We start from the raw sequence: 19430 nt of genomic DNA on the forward strand, positions 1-19430 counted from the left end.
ACAGTGGCAGATATATGGACATTTTTATTAACACTGTTTGTAGTTTTACAGACACAAACGTCCGACTTCACATTTCAGACTTTATATATGATAATATATTCTAGATATTTTTATCCCAGTTGTTTAGTTTTCAGAATGATTGTTTTCATTATCTTCTTGTGCTCCTGACTCCATTTCTCATCCAGTTTCCTCTTAATGTGTTTCTCTGCTTTATCAACATTATATTTCTCTCTCTCAGTCTCTCTAAGATCTGTGGAAACTGGCAGACTTCTTGTTGCAGAAGAATCAGTTTCTCAGCTCTGTATGAGGGACTGAAGATCTGCTCGATGGTTTTATTTTCTTTCTCTCAGTGATTTTTGTGGGTAAAGTGAATCTGCAGTTTTCCATCTGTTCTCAAACACTTCTTTCATTGTGTTTTTCTCCTCCTCAGTGAACCTACTGTAATCACAATGATTAAAGCGTGCGGTCCAGGAGAAGTGAATGTTGTGTCAGTATTTCAGTTATTATGACCCTCTTTACTGAGGTGTGTCGATCATTGACATCTTTCTGTTGTTCTTCTCACTGGTTTCTGATCTCCACTGCTTTGAGCATTTGAACAGGTTTCTGTCCATGATGGTGTTTCCAGTGGTACTTTTCCCAGATCCAGTTTTTCCCAGCAGAACCAGCCTGATCAGGGGCCTGTACCATGATGGTAGATGAACAAACTCAGGGTTATAGGATTAGTTTCGAGTTAACAAAACCAAACCACTCCACTCCAGCTTTGTTGGTACCATGATGCTGATCATAAACTTTCTCTGTCAACTCAGGCTTTGATCCTGAGTTTGTGGAGCGCGTGCACATGAATCCGTGATATCAGTGGCGAACAGCCAATCACATGCCTTACAACAGAAATAAACTGTGATTCACTTCTCGCGAGAGAGCCAGCGCGATTCAAAACTCTTTTGCTGAAAATGAAGAATTTAAACGCATTTACACTAAAGAAAATACTTGTCCATGAAAGAGGACAAATAAAAGAAATGATCTTTCTCTATCAGTGCAAGTGAAAGTTGTGATGGTAGTTTATATAGTTGATAATATATAGCGATAGAGACTTAAACATACAAGGTCACATGTAGTCATATTTAAAGAGTATTTTACACCTTATTTATATTACATATGATCTGTATATATTAATATTAATTGAAACTAAATACTTAATAACAACTGTTAAACTAAACTTGCGTGTGTGTAATGGATTAATAAAAATATAGATCATATAATTATACAAATCATTTATAAATCATTAAATAATTCTAAGTAATTATCATTAAAACCAGACAATTTCATCATTAAATATTTGTTTTTACTATATGGTGACCTTTAATTTGGAGGAAGAGAAACTGGGGGAGTGACTTTGTGTTGGGTGTGTCAGTGTCACTTTGCTCACATCTGATTGGTCCAGTTTCAGTTTGAAAAATAGAATTTGAGAAATTAAGAATTTCTCAGTTTGGGAAATTGAAATCAGTTTGAGAAATTGAAACTCTAATCCAGAACATAACCTGCCCCGGAGCAGGTTAGCCGTGGAGCGTAAGTTACCATGGTGATGAACACCGGTAAAAGTCAAGTCACTTTCATGGTACCTAAAACCCAGTATTGGCGCAAACTAATCTGAAACTTACCTGGCTAGCCTGATAATCCAGCTTCATGGTACAGGCCCCTGGTCTTTCCTCTCAGGAATATGATGATCTCATCTGGATCTTCTGCTGGAGACTCCCTTGAAACTACAAAAGAAACATGAAAACACAAAGGCTAATGAAATCTCATTATGGTCTGTCTAAATACTCGATTATAACTGACTTGTGTTAAAACAAACAGCAACAGTTTTTGAACTGAATTTTGTGTGTAATCATTTTCAGAAATTAAAAACTAAGCAAAAATACTTTAAAAACATAAAAAGTCCACTCAACCACACACAAATATAAAATCAGTATCAGGAGAATCAAAAACAAATTTGCTTTTCCTTTATAAACAGCTAAGCGAAAAGGTGTTAGTGGCAATATTCAATAAATATTACTTATTAACCTTTGATTCATAAAGACCTTTACAATTTGCAGAAGAAATGATTGCCACATTAAAAGGATAATTCCCCCAAAATGAAAACTATCCCATCCTAGGTGTATATGACTCTTTCAGATGAACACAACCAGAGATATATTTAAAAATATAATTAGTCCTCCAAGGTTTATAATATTTGTGAATGGCAGCCCAGATTTTAAAACAAAAATAATGCACCAGTGTTTTTACTTGTAATTGAGTATTATTTCATCAATGTAACAGTAGTTGTACTTGAGTACAAATTTTCAGCACTCTTTCCACCACTGTTTAATTGTATCTTAATTAAGATTAAGTACAAATGTAATTGTATTCAGTTGTGTTGCAGGCACTAAAACAGTCCAGTACTTTATAGTCAAACTCATTGTTCCCTTTATTTGAAAACATCTTGGCTCCACCACTATAGTAGTGAATTAGATCAAGTAATACTGAGTGAATCTGACAATCTTTGTATTTTTCCTCATCTCCTAAAGCTTTATTGCTCAGCTTTGGTTCTGGTTCTCAAACCCCCAAAAGCTTGTTCTCCATCTTTGCATCCTCTGAAACACTGAATTTTATAATGAACCCTTCAGGAATTCTGAGTTAGACTGTAAGGTCTGTTGGACCGAAGTTAACAAATCATTTTGTCGTATACAGAATATTTTTTCACAGTATACATTTTATAAAATCTAATAAAAGTATACAGCCAGGTAAACAACAACAATATAGGCAGAGATGTAAACATGGTCATAACAGGCAGGAGTCGAAGCAGGCAGCAGACAAACACAATAAACTCTAATACAAAGCACAGGGTCAAGGGCAGATGGCAATCCAAACGAAGTCAGTAACAGATCAGACAAACAAGGGGGAAAATGCTCAGAATTGCAGGCCGTGGCACTACAATGCTTCGCACTGAACTGTTCACTCGTGGGACTATAAATAGTCTGTGAGATGGCTACCAGGGGCCTATACTATTAAGTGGATTAGCTGGCTAGCCAGGTAAGTTTCAGATTAGTTTGCTCCAATCCTGGGTTTTAGGTACCATGAAAGTGACTTGGCTTTTAGCGGTGTTCATCACCATAGTAACTTGCGCTCTACAGCTAACCTGCTCCAGGGCAGGTTATGTTCTGGATTAGAGATCATCCAACGCAATGAAGTCACTCCCCCAGTTTCTCTTTCTCCAAATTAAAGGTCACTATATAGTAAAAAAAAAAAAAAACTTAATGAAATTGTCTGGCTTTAATGACAATTACTTGGATAATTACGCTATATTATCAACTAAATAAACTAACTTCACAAGTTTCACTTGCACTGATAGAGCAAGATCATTTATTTTATTTTATTCAGTGTAAATGAGTTTAAATTCTTCATTTTCTTCAATCTCTTAATCTTCAGTAAAAGAGTTTTGAATCGCGCTGGCTCTCTCGCGAGAAGTGAATCAGAGTTACTCTCTGTTGTAAGGCATGTGATTGGCTGTTTGCCACTGATGTCACGCATTCATGTGCACTCACTTCACAAACTCAGGATCAAAGCCTGAGTTGACAGAGAAAGTTGATGATCAGCGTCATGGTACCAGCAAAGCCGGATTGGAGTGGTTTGGTTTTGTCAAATCAAAACTAATCCTATAACCCTGAGTTTGTTCAACTACCATCATGGTACAGGCTCCTGGTGATGTGCAATCAAGCCAGGTATGAAGATTGTGAAAAATGGAGTCCGGGATTCAAAACTCAGTGTAGGGTGACCTGCGGTGGCCGATGGAGAGAACTACATGGGTGGCACTCGTAACAAGCTTAATGTTTACAGTCATACAGTACAAAGTCTTGTAAGAAAGACAAACACTACACAAAAAGCACAGTGCAACCAAAAGTGAGTCACAATAAGACCAAACTTTTCATGGTGAGTACAATCACATGTTTGGATAAACTTATTTAGATAAGAATATAAGATGGTGGTTTGTATTTATAATCATAAAATGTCTTGACAAATTAATGCAGACTTACGTTTTTAATCCAAGAAAATATATTTGGGGGGATGTTTTGTAGTTTGCTGCTTTACAACCTTGTTTGAAATAAACCATGTGCATGAAAAAATAAAAATAAGATAAAACAAACGTATTGACAATTTATATGTGCCAGAATTAGGGGTAACACTTTATAATAATTTTCAATAATAAATCATTAAAAAATTATTATGTAATGCTTAACAGATCATTAGTTAATATATAGGTTCATATAACTAGAAACATGAGATAATGTGCTTGTTAATGTTTAGTAATTAACTTATTAACTAATGTTTAACAGATCATTATTTCATGTAAATAAAAATGCTTACAAATGTCAGAAAATCTACAAATGATTTTAACAGATGTTATACAATGATTAATAGCTTTTGTTAATGCACAGCACATTTGCTTGCATTGAGGTATGATGCGATTAAGGTTAGGGACAGGTTTGGTATGGGTAAGTTTAGGGTTGGTTATAACAAATCATTAATTAATGATTTGTTAATGTGTAAATAGTAGAAGTCTACAAAACAAACAAAGACCAAATATGTCACCTTTACAGACTGTGGTTATGAATGTTAATATGAAAATATTGTGAAGTGCTTAAAATTACTTAAGATATATATTTTTTTTTTTCACATTTGTAAATGTAAAAAAAAAAAAAAGCATTAGGTAAATATATGAACTGAAGTGTATTAAAATGTGTTAGCATTCAAAAGTACATTAACAAATAAGTTTTTAATGTTTGCATAATTTCTATTGAAATCATTTGTAGATTAAAAAAAATGCATGATCATATGAACTGAGAATTTACTGACATTTGTAGGCATTTCAATTTACATTAAATAACGATCTGTTAATCTTTAGGTAATGTTTAGTAAGTTCTTTAGTAAACATTAACAAGCATATTATCTATTTCTAGGTATGTGAATATATATTAACTAATGATCTGTTAAGTGTTATATAATGTTTGTTTATGATTTATTAATGAATGTTATTATAAAGTGTTACATACATGCCTAAATGTAAACGAGTACATCCTGTTTCATAGTTTGAATAATGAACATATTTCTTAAATAAATTAGTAACAGCTAAAAAGTAGATCGTTTCAAAAACAGCAGAAAACAAACTAAAGGTTGGCAGCTTTTGATAAAACAGAATACCGAACCTCGACCCAACCTTAAGACTATAAACAATACTGTTTGCACTGTAAACTGACAAAACACGAGGAGACACACTGGATAAAGAATGCGAATTTGCCACAGCATTTATAGGTAACACTTTAGAATACTGATCCTTCATTAATGAATAACTCCACAGGAACAAATGAATAATGCAGTATTAACACTCTAGTAACTACTATTAACTAACAATAAACTCTGATGAATGAATTAGTAAGTAATAGTGCTCAATTGTAGGTGATAGTTCACTATTAACTACTCAGTAACTACTGTTTTTCATTCCTCCCAGAGAACTACTAAGAAATACTATATACATGTTCATAATTAACATGAATAATGCATAATGTATAATTAATTCTAGAGTAAAGGCCTTGGTAACCCACTAGTAATGACTGAAGTATTACTAAATACTTAAGAAGGAATTACTAATTATTTGGATCAGTATTCTAAAGTGAGAAACATGATAACTCTCTAGTAACTACTGAAGCATTAATTAATACGGATTAATGCTTACCATTAAAGTTATAAAACATATTCTGTCAAGAGCAGAAAGTGATTTTATTTGTCTTTTGTTCTTTAAATAACATGACAGACAGCAGTATGAATATTGGACTGCTGTCCCTTTAAGAGTTTAAGAACGGACACAATATTACACAAATGCGTTCTCTTTCTCCACTGTTTAATGATCCAAAACTGATCGTGTTTAACTGAATACTCACCATGACAGCCTTTTTGACATAATTTTGTATGTATTTGACCGTTTTAGTGCAGTAAGCCACTCATTTTGGTACTTGTGACTCGCAAGCTGTTTGAGACTGAGCGTGGCTTGTTCGATCCACTATGCTCAGAACAAGCAATATTCAACCAGAGTAAATTAAACGAATGAGAGCGAGGAGGCGGCTGTGTGTCACTTCGTAGTCGGAGAGAAGAGAGTGAGAACGCTCAGCTTACGTTATTCCCGAGTGCAATTGCATTTCGGCCAAGTGGTGAAACAAGTTTTCTTGCAAATTTTGCAAAATATTGTGCTTAATTGTTGGAGGTCTGACCACTTGTAACCAAACCACTTCCATACTATTGAAGTAGCTCCCTTTTCAGTTACTAAATTGCCATCGGAGGCTGACATGCTGCTCTTACTCTCATACCCCTTTTCCACCAAAGCAGTTTGAGTGCTGGTTCGGAGCCAGAGCCTAGTTTCAAATCAGTTCTTTGTCTTTCGACACACAAAGCACCAGCTCCGAACCAGGAAAAGTGGTTCGTAAGTAGCACCAAAACATTGCTGGGCTAGAAGTAAGAACCACTTGCGTCAGGGGCTGGGGGCGGGGTTACCGTGACCAACAAGACACCTGTGACCGCCATTTTTAAAATAGCAGCTAATCAAGCTAATGCAGCTGGATTGAAATCTCCGTCTATATACAAATTACGGCGAGCCGTGTTTGGATGCCGATGTAGGTTCGCAAAGCCATGAACATCAATAGTAGTGAAACATCCGCAATTGTTGATGGAAGGCTTGTTCGAGATGTACCGGAGCAGCGCGGACCGATTCGGCGGGTGACATCGGAGTGCCGCGGGTCCACGGGTGTGTTTGTAAAGCATACGACTCCTTGTGCTTTGGATTGTTCTCGCGGTGCTTTAATGTCATCGCTCTGCGAGAAGCTGATGCATCTCAAATAAGTCTGGTGTATTTGTGTTTGGCGCTGCAGCGCTAGCTTTGCTGTGAAATATGAGACGTATACAGTGACGCAAGACCTGGCTCTGTGCTGCTCTCTAGCCTGTGGAAAGGCAAACCAGTTCTTAGAAGACTCCTCAGTTGAACCAACTCTGAACTGGCACTAGCACTAGCTCTGAACTAGCACCCGGTTCATGCTGGTGGAAAGGGGGTATCAGACAGGCTGTTGTTGTTCTGCGTGCCAGGGAACGTAAATGGGCCATACGTCATTGCTTCGATATATCATTGACATCGCAATATGACACTTTTTTATCATGTAAAAATTTATACCATTATTATCATGGACGGTATGATATGGCACACCCCTAATCCAGATAAATTAATAGGTCTCTATGCGCCTCTGCTGGATGTATATGGTAATTACACTTGTTTCTAAAACTGCAGAGAACACCTAGATTAATATTCAAACAACTCATATTTATTTTTGATCATCATGACAGTTTTTTTTTTCCATAAAAATGTATTATTTCATATGCATGCTAATGGTGTAGTTGAGGAATTTGACAGTAAATAGGTCAAAAGTACTTCATATCCCCCAAAACACAGCATAATCTGAATTTCAATATATGATACATGTAGTAGACCATTTTTGTGCCATGGGTAACAAGGATTTTTCATCCAGCTATCACCGCAAGTATATTTTAAACCTGTGGGAAGCACTGAAAACTCACTGTTCACTACTTAAGGCAGGAACACACCAAGTTGACAGTCGGCCGTCAGGCAGTTGTTCTTCATCAACCGACTAACTTTTCTCAGTGTGTTTCACACTGCCGGCTGAAGTTGGTCCTCGTCTGCTATTTTTCGGCTGATTTGACCTGTTGAATTGGCGTTGGAGCTCGTCGGTCTGTCGGGCCATCTGATCATTCTGATTGGCTGTTCAACTTCTGCCACCTGCTGGTACGGAAAGGCATTTCATCCTACGCAGGCGCAAAACGGACATGCTACATGGCCGTCGGCTGTTGAGCATCGGTTTGGTGTGTCAGGGCAACTTTGGACACAGACGCTGCCAACGTGAACCAACCCCGCAGTCTGCTTTCAGCGCCACTAGTTCGTCGGTGTCGGCTTGGTGTGTTCCTGCCTTTAAACACACAGAAACAAGATGTGCACAAGTGTGTAGTGGATTCATACCCATCATAACCATTTCAACCAGTGTGCAAACTTAAATGGATATGATCAGGCCAAACATTTAAGGTTATATAAACTTATGCCATACACTTATTGGTTAAATGTGGTTGAATGATCACAGCTGAAGATGCTATTACTCTTCACTTCTCAATTCTTCTCTTCACAGAAAGAATGGAACAACTACACACCTCTCTTGTTTTGTTCCTTCTCTTCTGTTCACCATGGGTGAGTGACGGGAAGACTTTCTTGACTTATCTTGGGACACAGTGTATAGAAGACTGCAAGTTCAACTGGGGCGAGTACAAGTGCAAGACTATTGATGATGGAAAATGCCAAGAAATGTACTGTTCACCTCAGGAAAACATGGACTACAGGGGCAAGCAGTGCAGAGCTGATAGTATGTGTGGGAAGCATGGAGGAGACTACTATTGGTGCAGAATTAGTACCCTGGACTGGGGATACTGTGGGCTCATCATGGACGTCAAGAACTACTATGGATCTACGACAGGTGCACTGTGTTATGATCACTGTGACCGAAGAGAACAAGACTACTATTGGTGCAATACTGCACAGGGATGGGATTACTGCTCGCCATCCGAAAACACAGATTACAAGAACAAGCAGTGTAAAGAAGACAGTTCATGTGAGAAGCAGCGTGAGAACTACTACTGGTGCTGGCTGAAGGAGGGAAGCTGGGGTTACTGTGGACTCGTGGAACCAAAGATGTTGATCCACCGGTCTATGTATCATTATATCTGCATTGACGAGTGCCAGTATTATGAGAGTAAAGATTACTACTGGTGCCACACTGCCAAAGGCTGGGACTACTGCTCTCCAAATATAGATGTAACCTATAAAGGCAAACCATGTCGCTCAGACCACACCTGTGGCTTACATGGCTCTAGTTACAACTGGTGCTGGACCCCAGATTCAAAATATGATTACTGCGGGCCCATTGAATCCACTGGAGAGTGTTCTTACATCAGTTCTCAACATCGCAAAAGGAGAGCCCCTAACAATAACAAAATATTGATATGCAAAAAGGACGACAAAGGCACCAACACAAGAACCACCTTCACTGCTGTGCCAACTCTTCAGAGCATCGCTGATGGAAGTCGATGGAGAAATGAGGCTGAAAACTTAATCAGCCGCTGGAACAATCAGTACCTGGTGGACCAATCCCGCTCAAATCTGATCCGATCTGATAATCTCCGTATCGACATGCAGGGCACCATCAATCGCAACAATCAGCGCTACTACAACCTGCAGATCCAGGTGAATGAGAATCGGAGGTCTGGTCAAAGCACCACCGTGTCTCAGATCATTGTGCCTCAGGGAATCCCAGACCGCTACATCCGCAGAGCCTTTGTGGAGAGCTTTGAGCGCCGAGCTCGGGTTTTTATTGAATATTTCAAGTATAAATCAGTGTTAGAGCCAAGGGGTGGAAATGTGCAAAGTATGGCAGTTGAAATACAGTTGTTATGCTTTTAGATTTTTGCTGTACAACACAAATATTGAGCAAAATAAACAAGCCTAAACAAGCAATTTTTTCCATGAGAAATCTCTTGATATGTAGAACTATATAAAGTTTATTTGTAACTAGTGTTATCGGATATGGGGTTTTTTTTGGCGGATATTGATTATGAAATCTAGAGAGTAGAATGGTTGATTATTATAAATACAGATATAACATTTTTGCTTAAATTTCTTAAAGTTAAAAAAAGGATGATGACAACAATAACAACAATTAAAACATAAGTTTACCTTTTTTTTTTACATACCTGTTGTTACATTTTGGAAATCTAACAATTTGTTCTTGTTCTTTATATTTAAAAGTTTACAAATATTGTTCAATTAATCAGCCTATTGCTTTATTAATAATGTGCTAAATTATTCATCAGACTGTTTAGTCAAGACACTACAGGCAAAAACACAGTTTTTTTCATGCGTCTGTCAATTTTAGCTTTTGATAAAGTGTTTTTTGTTTTGTTTTGTTTTTCTCAGATTAGTGGAAGGAAAACATTCAAAATTATGGAAGAACAATAATGCCAAATATTTTTGAAAGAAAAAGTTTGTTGAATTGTAATAATTGAAAGAAATGTGCATTGCATTAACCATGCTTGCATTTAAATGCATTGTATTTTTAGGGCTTGCATTTTTATATGATGAAATGCAGCATGGTCGTATATTTAAGCTGTGAATATTTCAATTCAAAACAGTTCACATACATTTTCATTATTAAAAATCCAATGGTCCATATTCACCTTTCAGATTTCACTTCCAACATATTCATTCTGTTTAAAAATACAACCTATAATATACGACAGGCAATTTTCGGTCGATTTTATTTTGTTTTATAAATTCAATTCCATAAATTCAGTGGCTCAAATGTGACAGAATATTCAACAAAGTACATCCAGGAACTGCAGGAATAGCAGTAGAGTGCCGAGCATGATCTCCATCTGCTGTTGGTCATGAGGACCAGCAGGTGGTGCAACTGTGTGTTGATGAAGACCAGAGCAACAGTTAGAGCAAGTCATTCATTCACAAAATCTGGTTTACAGAAATGGAGCAAGTATATTTGACGAATATTTAAAAACTGTGTTTACGTTTAATTCTATGTCTTCATGGTTTCCCTGTGTACATGTAAATAGCCTTTTCTAATGCGATAGAGATTATAATGCTTTTCCCACCCGATGCTGATAGATTAGATCATACATTACATTTGAGGAATGCTGAGGAATTACATCTTGGCTGTTTAGATTTCTTAGCTTACATTATATCCACTTACTACTATACTTACAATTATATCCAGGTAAGCAGATACAGTAAGAATATGAGCTTAATATGCAAAGTTTCCTATAAAAACATTTTAAAAAGAAAACACTTAACATGGTATACTAATACAATAATAAAAGATCAAACTAAGTATAAGATACACTAAATTGATATACAATCACAACACTATATAGCCCACACAACAAACAAGCAGTTCTGAAAATGCATTGCCATTGAAAATCATTAAATTCACTGTTTAAAAAACATAATTCATATAGGCTATAAAAAGACCAAACTCGCTGAGGAATGCAACACGTTACACTGCACGCTATGCAGTTTCTTTATAATGGTTATCTATGGGAGAAAAATGCTTAATGTGAAACTTTGTTAATATTAATAAAGCATACAATGTATAGACAAGCAGATGAACGCATAATATGAATGAAACACATTTAATTAGACTTTTGCGTTAAGCATTTAGAAAACTCTTAAGGAAAATGTTTAATGTGGCTTAATGCATTAAGAAATTATATTAAATTGCTCCTATGATGGATTTTTGTTAAATGATGGGTTTAACAGCTCTAAGTGAATGAAAACATCTTGCAAAGTTTTAAATCCGAAAGTCCACCGTATATAAAGTTATTGTCTCTCAAAAGTAAGAGTCCACTCAGGGTCAATTAAATGAGTAATTTTTAAAATGAATCCCAAGCCGTTTCATTATGAGGTCAAAATGAAACATTAGAATATTGCCCGCCCACTTACTGCGTGCGCAGACGCCAGAGAAAACTTGAAACCCCAATCTTGTGCTGGGTTCCCGCCATTATACTGACGTCTGCTTCTTCAACCTAAATGCATTCAGCAAGGGATTTTCAAGCCGGTTTTTATTTAAGGATGGGTCAGTACCCAGTTTATGTGGACCAGCTTCTTGCTCCTCTGAATCACATTCTGTAAGTATGATTTGTTACATCTCTGTCTAAATTAAATGAACACACCAATGTGAAGCTCCTCCCACATCACTCACATCATCAGTGAAGCTCCTCCCACAGCAGTTCATCAATAAATGTTGGAATATTCCCATCAGACGAGCATCAGGAAGAGCTGAAATCTGCAAAGACTGAGTTTATTAAAGAGGACAGTGAGAACATGAGTGATCCAGAAGTACAGGCAGAGATGGGCATAAATACATGGAAATGTATTTAAAATACAAATACAAAATACTGTGTGGAAAAATGTATTTAAATACAAATACAAAATACTGTGTGGGAAAATGTATTTAAATACAAATACAGTATTTTGTATTTTGAAAATACACAAAATACATGTGAAATTGAAGATTCAGTGCAGGTATCCCTATTAGGCTGAAATCTATCTGGGCCTATTCTGAATGCCAAAAAGCATTTAGATGTGTGCAACTACTTAGAAACTTTCGTTTTAATTTTATATACATCTTCCCTTCCCCTGCCCTGTAGGAAATAAAAAACTACAACCCCCCCCCCAAAAAACTAATTTTTAACTTTTATTATGTTTTATCACCATCATTAAAAGCCAATGTCACAATGTGTAATTTGTTAAGCTAATTATAAATAGTCACAGTGAATTAAGAAACTACATTGGCCTACTGACTTTTAATTCCTTACCTCATTTCTGCTATCTCTGTCATTCTCTCTCTGTCATTCTCTCTCTGTCATTCTCTCTCTCTCTCTCTTTCCTAAGTGCTTGCTTCCTTGCTGGTAATTACAAATAAACTTATGTAGTGCAAAATAGCAGCCATTTATATACTTACTTCTGACAAGGTTACAATGTAGTCTATTACTTATGGTGAACACTATTAAAAAAAACTGTGGGAAACTTTTCTGCTATATAGCAAAGAATAGGGATGGGTGATATGACAATATATGGCATGGTTTCACAATTATCAATATCAGTTTTGATACCACAGCAAAAACTGAATTTCAAACTCTTTTGATGCTTTTTTTACGCAAGTAGTATAGTAACCTTTATATTTATTTAATGTAAAGTTTATTTGTTTCTATATACATAATTAGAAAATATAAAGTTTATCTAAAATAAAAAATTTTTTAATTAGAAATCATTTGGCACTTTTTTTGGTGAACAATAAAACTAAAAAGTGTAGTGTATCTTTCATCATTGTCATCACAAATGCACACAATCACTACACTAAACTGATGGAGACAGACAATGATTAACCTAATTATTTCGTCTCTACATAAACAAACATTTGCATAGATGGGTAAACAATCACAATTTGGAAATGTGTCCAGTTACATTTTCATAAAGCACCATGTTTGTAAAATTTAAAATGATTACATTTACAAAATGAGCCTGCATAGCAGAAATAATGAATAAAGTAATGGTCGGTGTTTAATACAATCGTTAATTGAAATAAAAATAATTAATGAATTAAAAAACATATATAACACAGTATTGTTCAATTTAGTGTTATACATATGTTATCATATTAATATGTTTTGTTCTAATGTCTCAAGTCACAATTTCAAGTTTACTGGGTTTAACTTGATTATTTGGGTAGGGTTTAAGAAGTGTACTAAAAAACTTTTTCACATGTGTCGTCAAAATGACCTACAACCTAATCAGTTTACATGTGAAGAAATCAATTTATTCACAAACTTCTCACGAGACGAGTGTTTGACATAGTATAAGAGGTGTTTGACAAATTATTCGGCAAACTACTTCCTCTCATTGCTGCTTTTTGGTGGTTTGGAGAACAATTACTCAGAGTCGCCCTCTGTCGTTTTTCACAGAATTATACAATGGAGAGCACATCAAGCATAAAAGCCTAACTGTGTGTTCACACTGCCGGCGGCGAGAGCGTCAAAGTGACGCTAGTCATTCATTTTCAATGAGAGCCGGCGGCGAGCTCCGGCGAGAGCGGCGCGGCGCGTCTTGGACGGTGAGAGCGGCGAGGAGAGTTGAAATCAGGTTAACTTTATGGTAATGAGCTATGACGCTGTTCGGAGCAACCAATTGGAATGTAGAGGTCCTCGCTTGAGAGGCTTCCGATTGGTTGACGCGACTTGTCATTACCCTCCCGTCGGCGGCGGTTTGAACGAACAGTACAGCGTTGTTGGCAGGGCGGCCAAGGCGATTGTTGACGCTCTCGCCGGCGGCGGTGTGAACGCACGGTAATAGGTTTACTGAGGAGCGCGCGCAGTAAGCAGGTAACAGGTTCATGGCGTAGAGCCATGCGAATTGCGAAAGTATAAACAAGGCTTCAACTGCACAAAGCTAAAGAGAAAGCGGAAAGTCCTATCTAAACATTGTAATGTTTATGTGTACGAAGCCATGCTTGCTGATATTGTGGTCTATAACTCCTCCCCGAACTCACGTGAACGAGCAGCGATTTGCCTGTGATTTCAGGCATTTGTCTGCGATTTCTCAAAACCTGTCGGCGAGCCAAAATCGGGGCTAAAATCGTGCAGTCTGAACTCGGCTTAACATGCAGTAACGTTAAAGGGATAGTTCACCCAAAAATGAAATTTTGATGTTTATCTGCTTGCCCCCAGCGCATCCAAGATGTAGGTGACTTTTTTCTTCAGTAAAACACAAATGAGGATTTTTAACTCCAACCGCTGCTGTCTGTCAGCCAAATAATGGGAGTAGATGGGGACTTCGGCTAAAAGAGTAAAAAAAGCTTGCTTAGACAAATCCAAATTAAACCCTGCGGCTCGTGACGACACATTGATGTCCTAAGACACGAAACGATCAGTTTGTGATGTCTGATCGCGCTCTGACAGCGGCAGTGATGTCTGACACTCATTAAAGTATATGCGCGAGACATCACTTCGTTGTCAGAGCGCGATCAGACATCACTAACCGATGCTGAACGGAGTTGGACATAGTCGTGTATTAGAGGTAAAAAATGGGGGGCGTGTCTGGTCTGAACCTGGTCTGAACTAGTTGATGCATGAAAACAACACCCTGATAAAGAGGTTGACTGTCTCAAAGTATTTTGAGTATTTTGAAAATACAAAAATACTCATCTTAAATGTATTTAAATACAAATTACATTTGATTTTTCCAAAGGCTTTAAAATACAAAATACAAAATAGTATTTTGTATTTCAAATACGTATTTTAAATACATGTATCTGAAATACTGCCCATCCCTGTCCGGAGGGTAGCAGACGTTTGCAGATCCTGCCTTAAGATGAAGGCAGGGGCGGAGCCTACCCCCAAAAGAACTGAGAATGTGAAGAAAATAAAATATAAAATATAAACTGACGCCATTACAGGTAGTTTGTCTCAATAGTATACTTACCACAGAAGATTTAAATATAGGATTTTATGATAAGCTATAACCTTACCTAAAGCTTGTTATAAACATAGCCTTGGTAATCCTAGATTAAACACCAAAGAATACCAGTGATGTGAATAGTGATTTGATACTAATGGTCAGAAAACACATTAGTCTGTGATACTAGAAGACTGCATATGAGGACCATGGTCCATAGAGTTAGCGGTTCACTTGACCTTGAGTGAGTATAGGGAAATCGTAACGAGTGATATTAAATCATATGAAAACACCACCACCAGTAGTTTGCATTAGTAACGTACTAGTATTAAATTGACAAATAAATTGCATACATAACATTGACTGATAAAGATATGGAGTGAGGCTACATTAATCTGATTAACATGGAAAGACCACAAAGGTCCTGTACCTTGAAAAGTCAATATAGGCCAATTTGAGAAGACCTTGGAGTTACATAAAACAGACTTACCTTGTGGCCGTGAAAGGTTTTAATTATATGAAGCGCTAAGACAGGCCTTTGTGTAGAACCATGATATGCCACTTGATGCAAAAATGAAAACCATTTAATGTGAGGTAATAAGCCATTTTATGTGATGCCAACAATATGCCGATAGCCGATGGCAACGATATGCCCGATGCAAACGATTTGCCCGATGGCCGATGGCCGATGGCAACGATAAGCCCGATGCAAACGATTTGCCCGATGCAACAATATGCCCGATGGCCGATGGCAACGATATGCCCGATGCAAACGATTTGCCCGATGGCAACAATATGCCCGATGGCCGATGGCAACGATATGCCCGATGCAAACGATTTGCCCGATGGCAACAATATGCCTGATGGCGACGACATGCCCTGTGAAGCTGAAAGTCATTATAGCCATGATAATGTGATGACAAATATAAACCATTAATGTTATGGCAACAATATTCCATGTAAAGCTAAAAGTTATGATGGCCATCGAATGTGAATGCAACGAGAGGCCATTTAATGCAAAGCAATAATAGGTGATTTTATGAGATGTCAACATAACGACATACCTATAATAATAAGTCAAAGGCAATAATAGGCAATTTAGTGTGATAGTATGATATATTCTATGCAACGCAGAAGTCAAGGGGCCATTCTGGGCAGAGCAACAATATGCTATGTTACACGAAAACCATGATTAGGCCGTTATAAGTAAAGGCCACGAAAGGCCCATTATGAATACAGATTAAAGGTCACGATAAGCCAATGATATAAAGGTATGCAATTGTGAAGAACGAAGCTGAAGATAAAGTAGAAAACAATGACACCACTGCTAGTAGCTAGCGAGCAATAGTCGACGTAATGTGATACTATGAGTGAATGATCATGAGTCATTTTAAGTAAATAATGAAAAGGTATATATGTTTTCTATAGGAAAGACTTATCCAATATACTTGGCCGTGACTCCCACTCACGGCTAGACAGAACTAAGCAGAGAGAACTTTGTCTAACTGTCAGAACCTGCTAAAAGAACCCCCAAAGAAATTAACCAGTTCAGAATGACACAAGTACAAGATTACATAATGCATGGGGCAGATAGAGATTGAGAAACCTAGTCGTACGGTGCCCTTGCAAAAGGGAAGCACTTTACTTGACAATGCTGAACCTGGCTGAAGCTAGCAAACCTTTGCAAAAATATAACACCATGAGCATCATTGTTCAATACCTAGTAAAGAGAAAAGAGGTATTCGGGAGTACCCTGCCAGAAGGGGCACAATGAGCACAAGTGAAATGCTTATGACCAGGTGGGTGCGGAGTAGCCTACGGAGCACAGTAACTCTGATGTTCGATGTGTAGTAGGCAGCACAATATATCACTTTAGATATGATTCAATGTGCGCATCCACAAGTCATGACGCAAGGATAGCATAGGAGCACGTTTAGGTCCTGTCAGTTTATGCGCTATTCTGTGTACACGTTAAAGATGAATTGCTTTACCTATGCATCCATTTTTGCCTGGATAGACACGTACATGCAGATTTATGTCAAAATGTCCTTATACACACAGTGCATATGGCTTGGGTAACGTGAAGAACTGATGTGTATCATTATAGGGTTTCCACGCATTCGATCTTAACTTACAGCAGGCTCGCTGCTGTCTGTGTCATTCATGCTAACCAACAAAGTACAGAGAAATAACTTTGCAGCTTTAGAGATATGAAAGATAAAACCACTTGCTCTGATTTTATTTTTATTTTTTATATAATATATAGAACACTATGTAAATTGTGCGCGTACATATCCTAATGTTACCAAGATTTGTAAATTCAGAGAAAGTCACAAATTTAAAATAACGCCCGTCAATGGCGTAATAACTGCAATTCTGCATTATCCCTGGATTCTTTTTGTACTGCAAAGTAACAAGTCCCTTTAAGACAGTCATTTCACTCGGCGGCCATCTTTGAAATGCCTCTCAGGCCGTTTCTCAATTCCAAGAACGCAAAGTTGCGGACTTGCCAGCGACCTGAAAGAACGAACTCGGAAGGACGCAAGGACACAGACGTATTGTTTAAGAATTGAGATGTGCTGCAAACTTGTAGCTCAACTGACTGCCCCAGCATATTATAAGGCTAATGCACGATAAATACAACATAACATCACGAACAAATGTCATAACCTATTAAAAGATTTTTCAAATTATTAGGCATTATTTTCATATCATTTTATATATTTTTATTTCACCGCGTGTATTTATGAAAATGAGTAGCCTTAGTGTTACATGCTATGTCAATGTTAGGATTTTTTATATTCCAATAAATATACTGCAGGCTTTCTTCAGGTTATCACTTTATTAAAGTTAAGCGAAACGAACGGTTTACTTTCACGAGCCGTCACGTATTTGCGAGCTTGTAGCGGGAATCTCATAAGTGAGAACGAGAACTTTAAAGCTTACAGCTTCCGTATGTCGACCGCCCGCAGACCTTTCTGAGGCGCGTGTCTGACCATTTCTATAGAAACCGGTGCTTCTAAGAGCCGCTGCTGTGACGTGATGACTTTATCAGTCGGCGATTGGCTCTTATTTAGAAGGCGGGACATATTCCGCCATACTGCACAATACACTCTCTCCCATTCAAAAACGAGTGACACGTCGTGTGTTATTCTAGTCTTTGATAGTAACCGTGGAAACAGGCATGGACAGTTGCGTGATGGCACACGGTTTCATCCAACACTATGGAACATGGCAAGCAAACTGGAATAAGAATTGGAGCGAGGATCAACATCAGTATGGTGTTTACGAAATGCAACAGCTTTGCGACTAACTCAACTTAACAGATACCGCTCTAGCACATTAATGGACAGGTGAGCAAAAGTACACGAACGAATTAATGTTATGTAGCTCAACACCATAGATGGCTCAATCGTGCTGTTGATCTTGCTTACGGTCAACAGACTAATAGATAGCAGTTTACAACTTTAACACTCAAATGCAGTTTAATATGATAGTGTAACGTTAGACCAAGTGAAACAGCGATGCGTTACCTCAGTTTAATTCATAAAATAAACTTACCTGTATGAGTAGTATTTAAGCACTTGCAAGTACTTAAGTAGAATGAATTGACTCATTCCTATTCCTGGAAGTGCAGGCTGGGACTCGCGTGTGGCACTGAAATCAGTCTCTCGTTGGCAATCGCGCCCGCGATTCCACGCCCAGATTGTGCCTTTAGCACAGGTAAATTAAATTCATTTAATACAGTATAGACTATGCAGTGTCATTTTATATTAATCGTTTCCTGGATCTGAATACTTACCTGAAATATGTAAAACGCCATTTATTTCATTTAAATCACCCTAGATATTCTAGAATTAGGCTACTTTCCGAAAAGGGTTATTCAAATAATCTGTGAAATTTGTCATATCACAATATATGACGTTAGTCGCAGAAAGATAAGGCAGTATCTATGGAATGAAATCGACTGTCCCTTTTTTGCACAAAGAAAATCTGGTGCACGTGCATGAAGCTGAGCACATAGGACATCTACGGAGACTTTAACTGCAGAAATGTAACACGTACCGGTAGGCTTTTTTTTTTTTTTTTTTTTTTTTTTTTTTTTTCAGAATAAACACGTTTATAAGCAGTATGCAAACGACATAGCCTTATTACCACGCAGGACATAAATCATGTTTCTGCCTCTAACGTTACAAGGGAAGTCACTCGACACTATGCGCCATGCCCAAGTTACAAAGCGTGTCGTTCTTTCTGCTGTTAGACAACGAGTCCAACT

General features: G+C 37.5%; 1 protein-coding gene across 1 annotated transcript; it reads left to right on the forward strand.

Moving 5' to 3' along the window:
• Positions 1–3899: 3899 nt before the first annotated feature.
• LOC125265423 lies at positions 3900–9649 on the forward strand. The gene is made up of 2 exons (XM_048185641.1): positions 3900–3966; positions 8271–9649. Exon 2 carries the CDS (start codon positions 8276–8278, stop codon positions 9593–9595), a length of 1320 nt encoding a protein of 439 aa, XP_048041598.1. The 5' UTR covers positions 3900–3966; positions 8271–8275; the 3' UTR covers positions 9596–9649.
• Positions 9650–19430: the final 9781 nt, after the last annotated feature.

This window comes from Megalobrama amblycephala, linkage group LG3 (genome assembly GCF_018812025.1).
Source record: "Megalobrama amblycephala isolate DHTTF-2021 linkage group LG3, ASM1881202v1, whole genome shotgun sequence".
Classification (NCBI taxonomy): Eukaryota; Metazoa; Chordata; class Actinopteri; order Cypriniformes; family Xenocyprididae; genus Megalobrama; species Megalobrama amblycephala.

Bases quoted from the DNA above. Each gene is read 5' to 3' on its own strand.
- LOC125265423 (XM_048185641.1), top strand. From the start codon at position 8,276: ATGGAACAACTACACACCTCTCTTGTTTTGTTCCTTCTCTTCTGTTCA.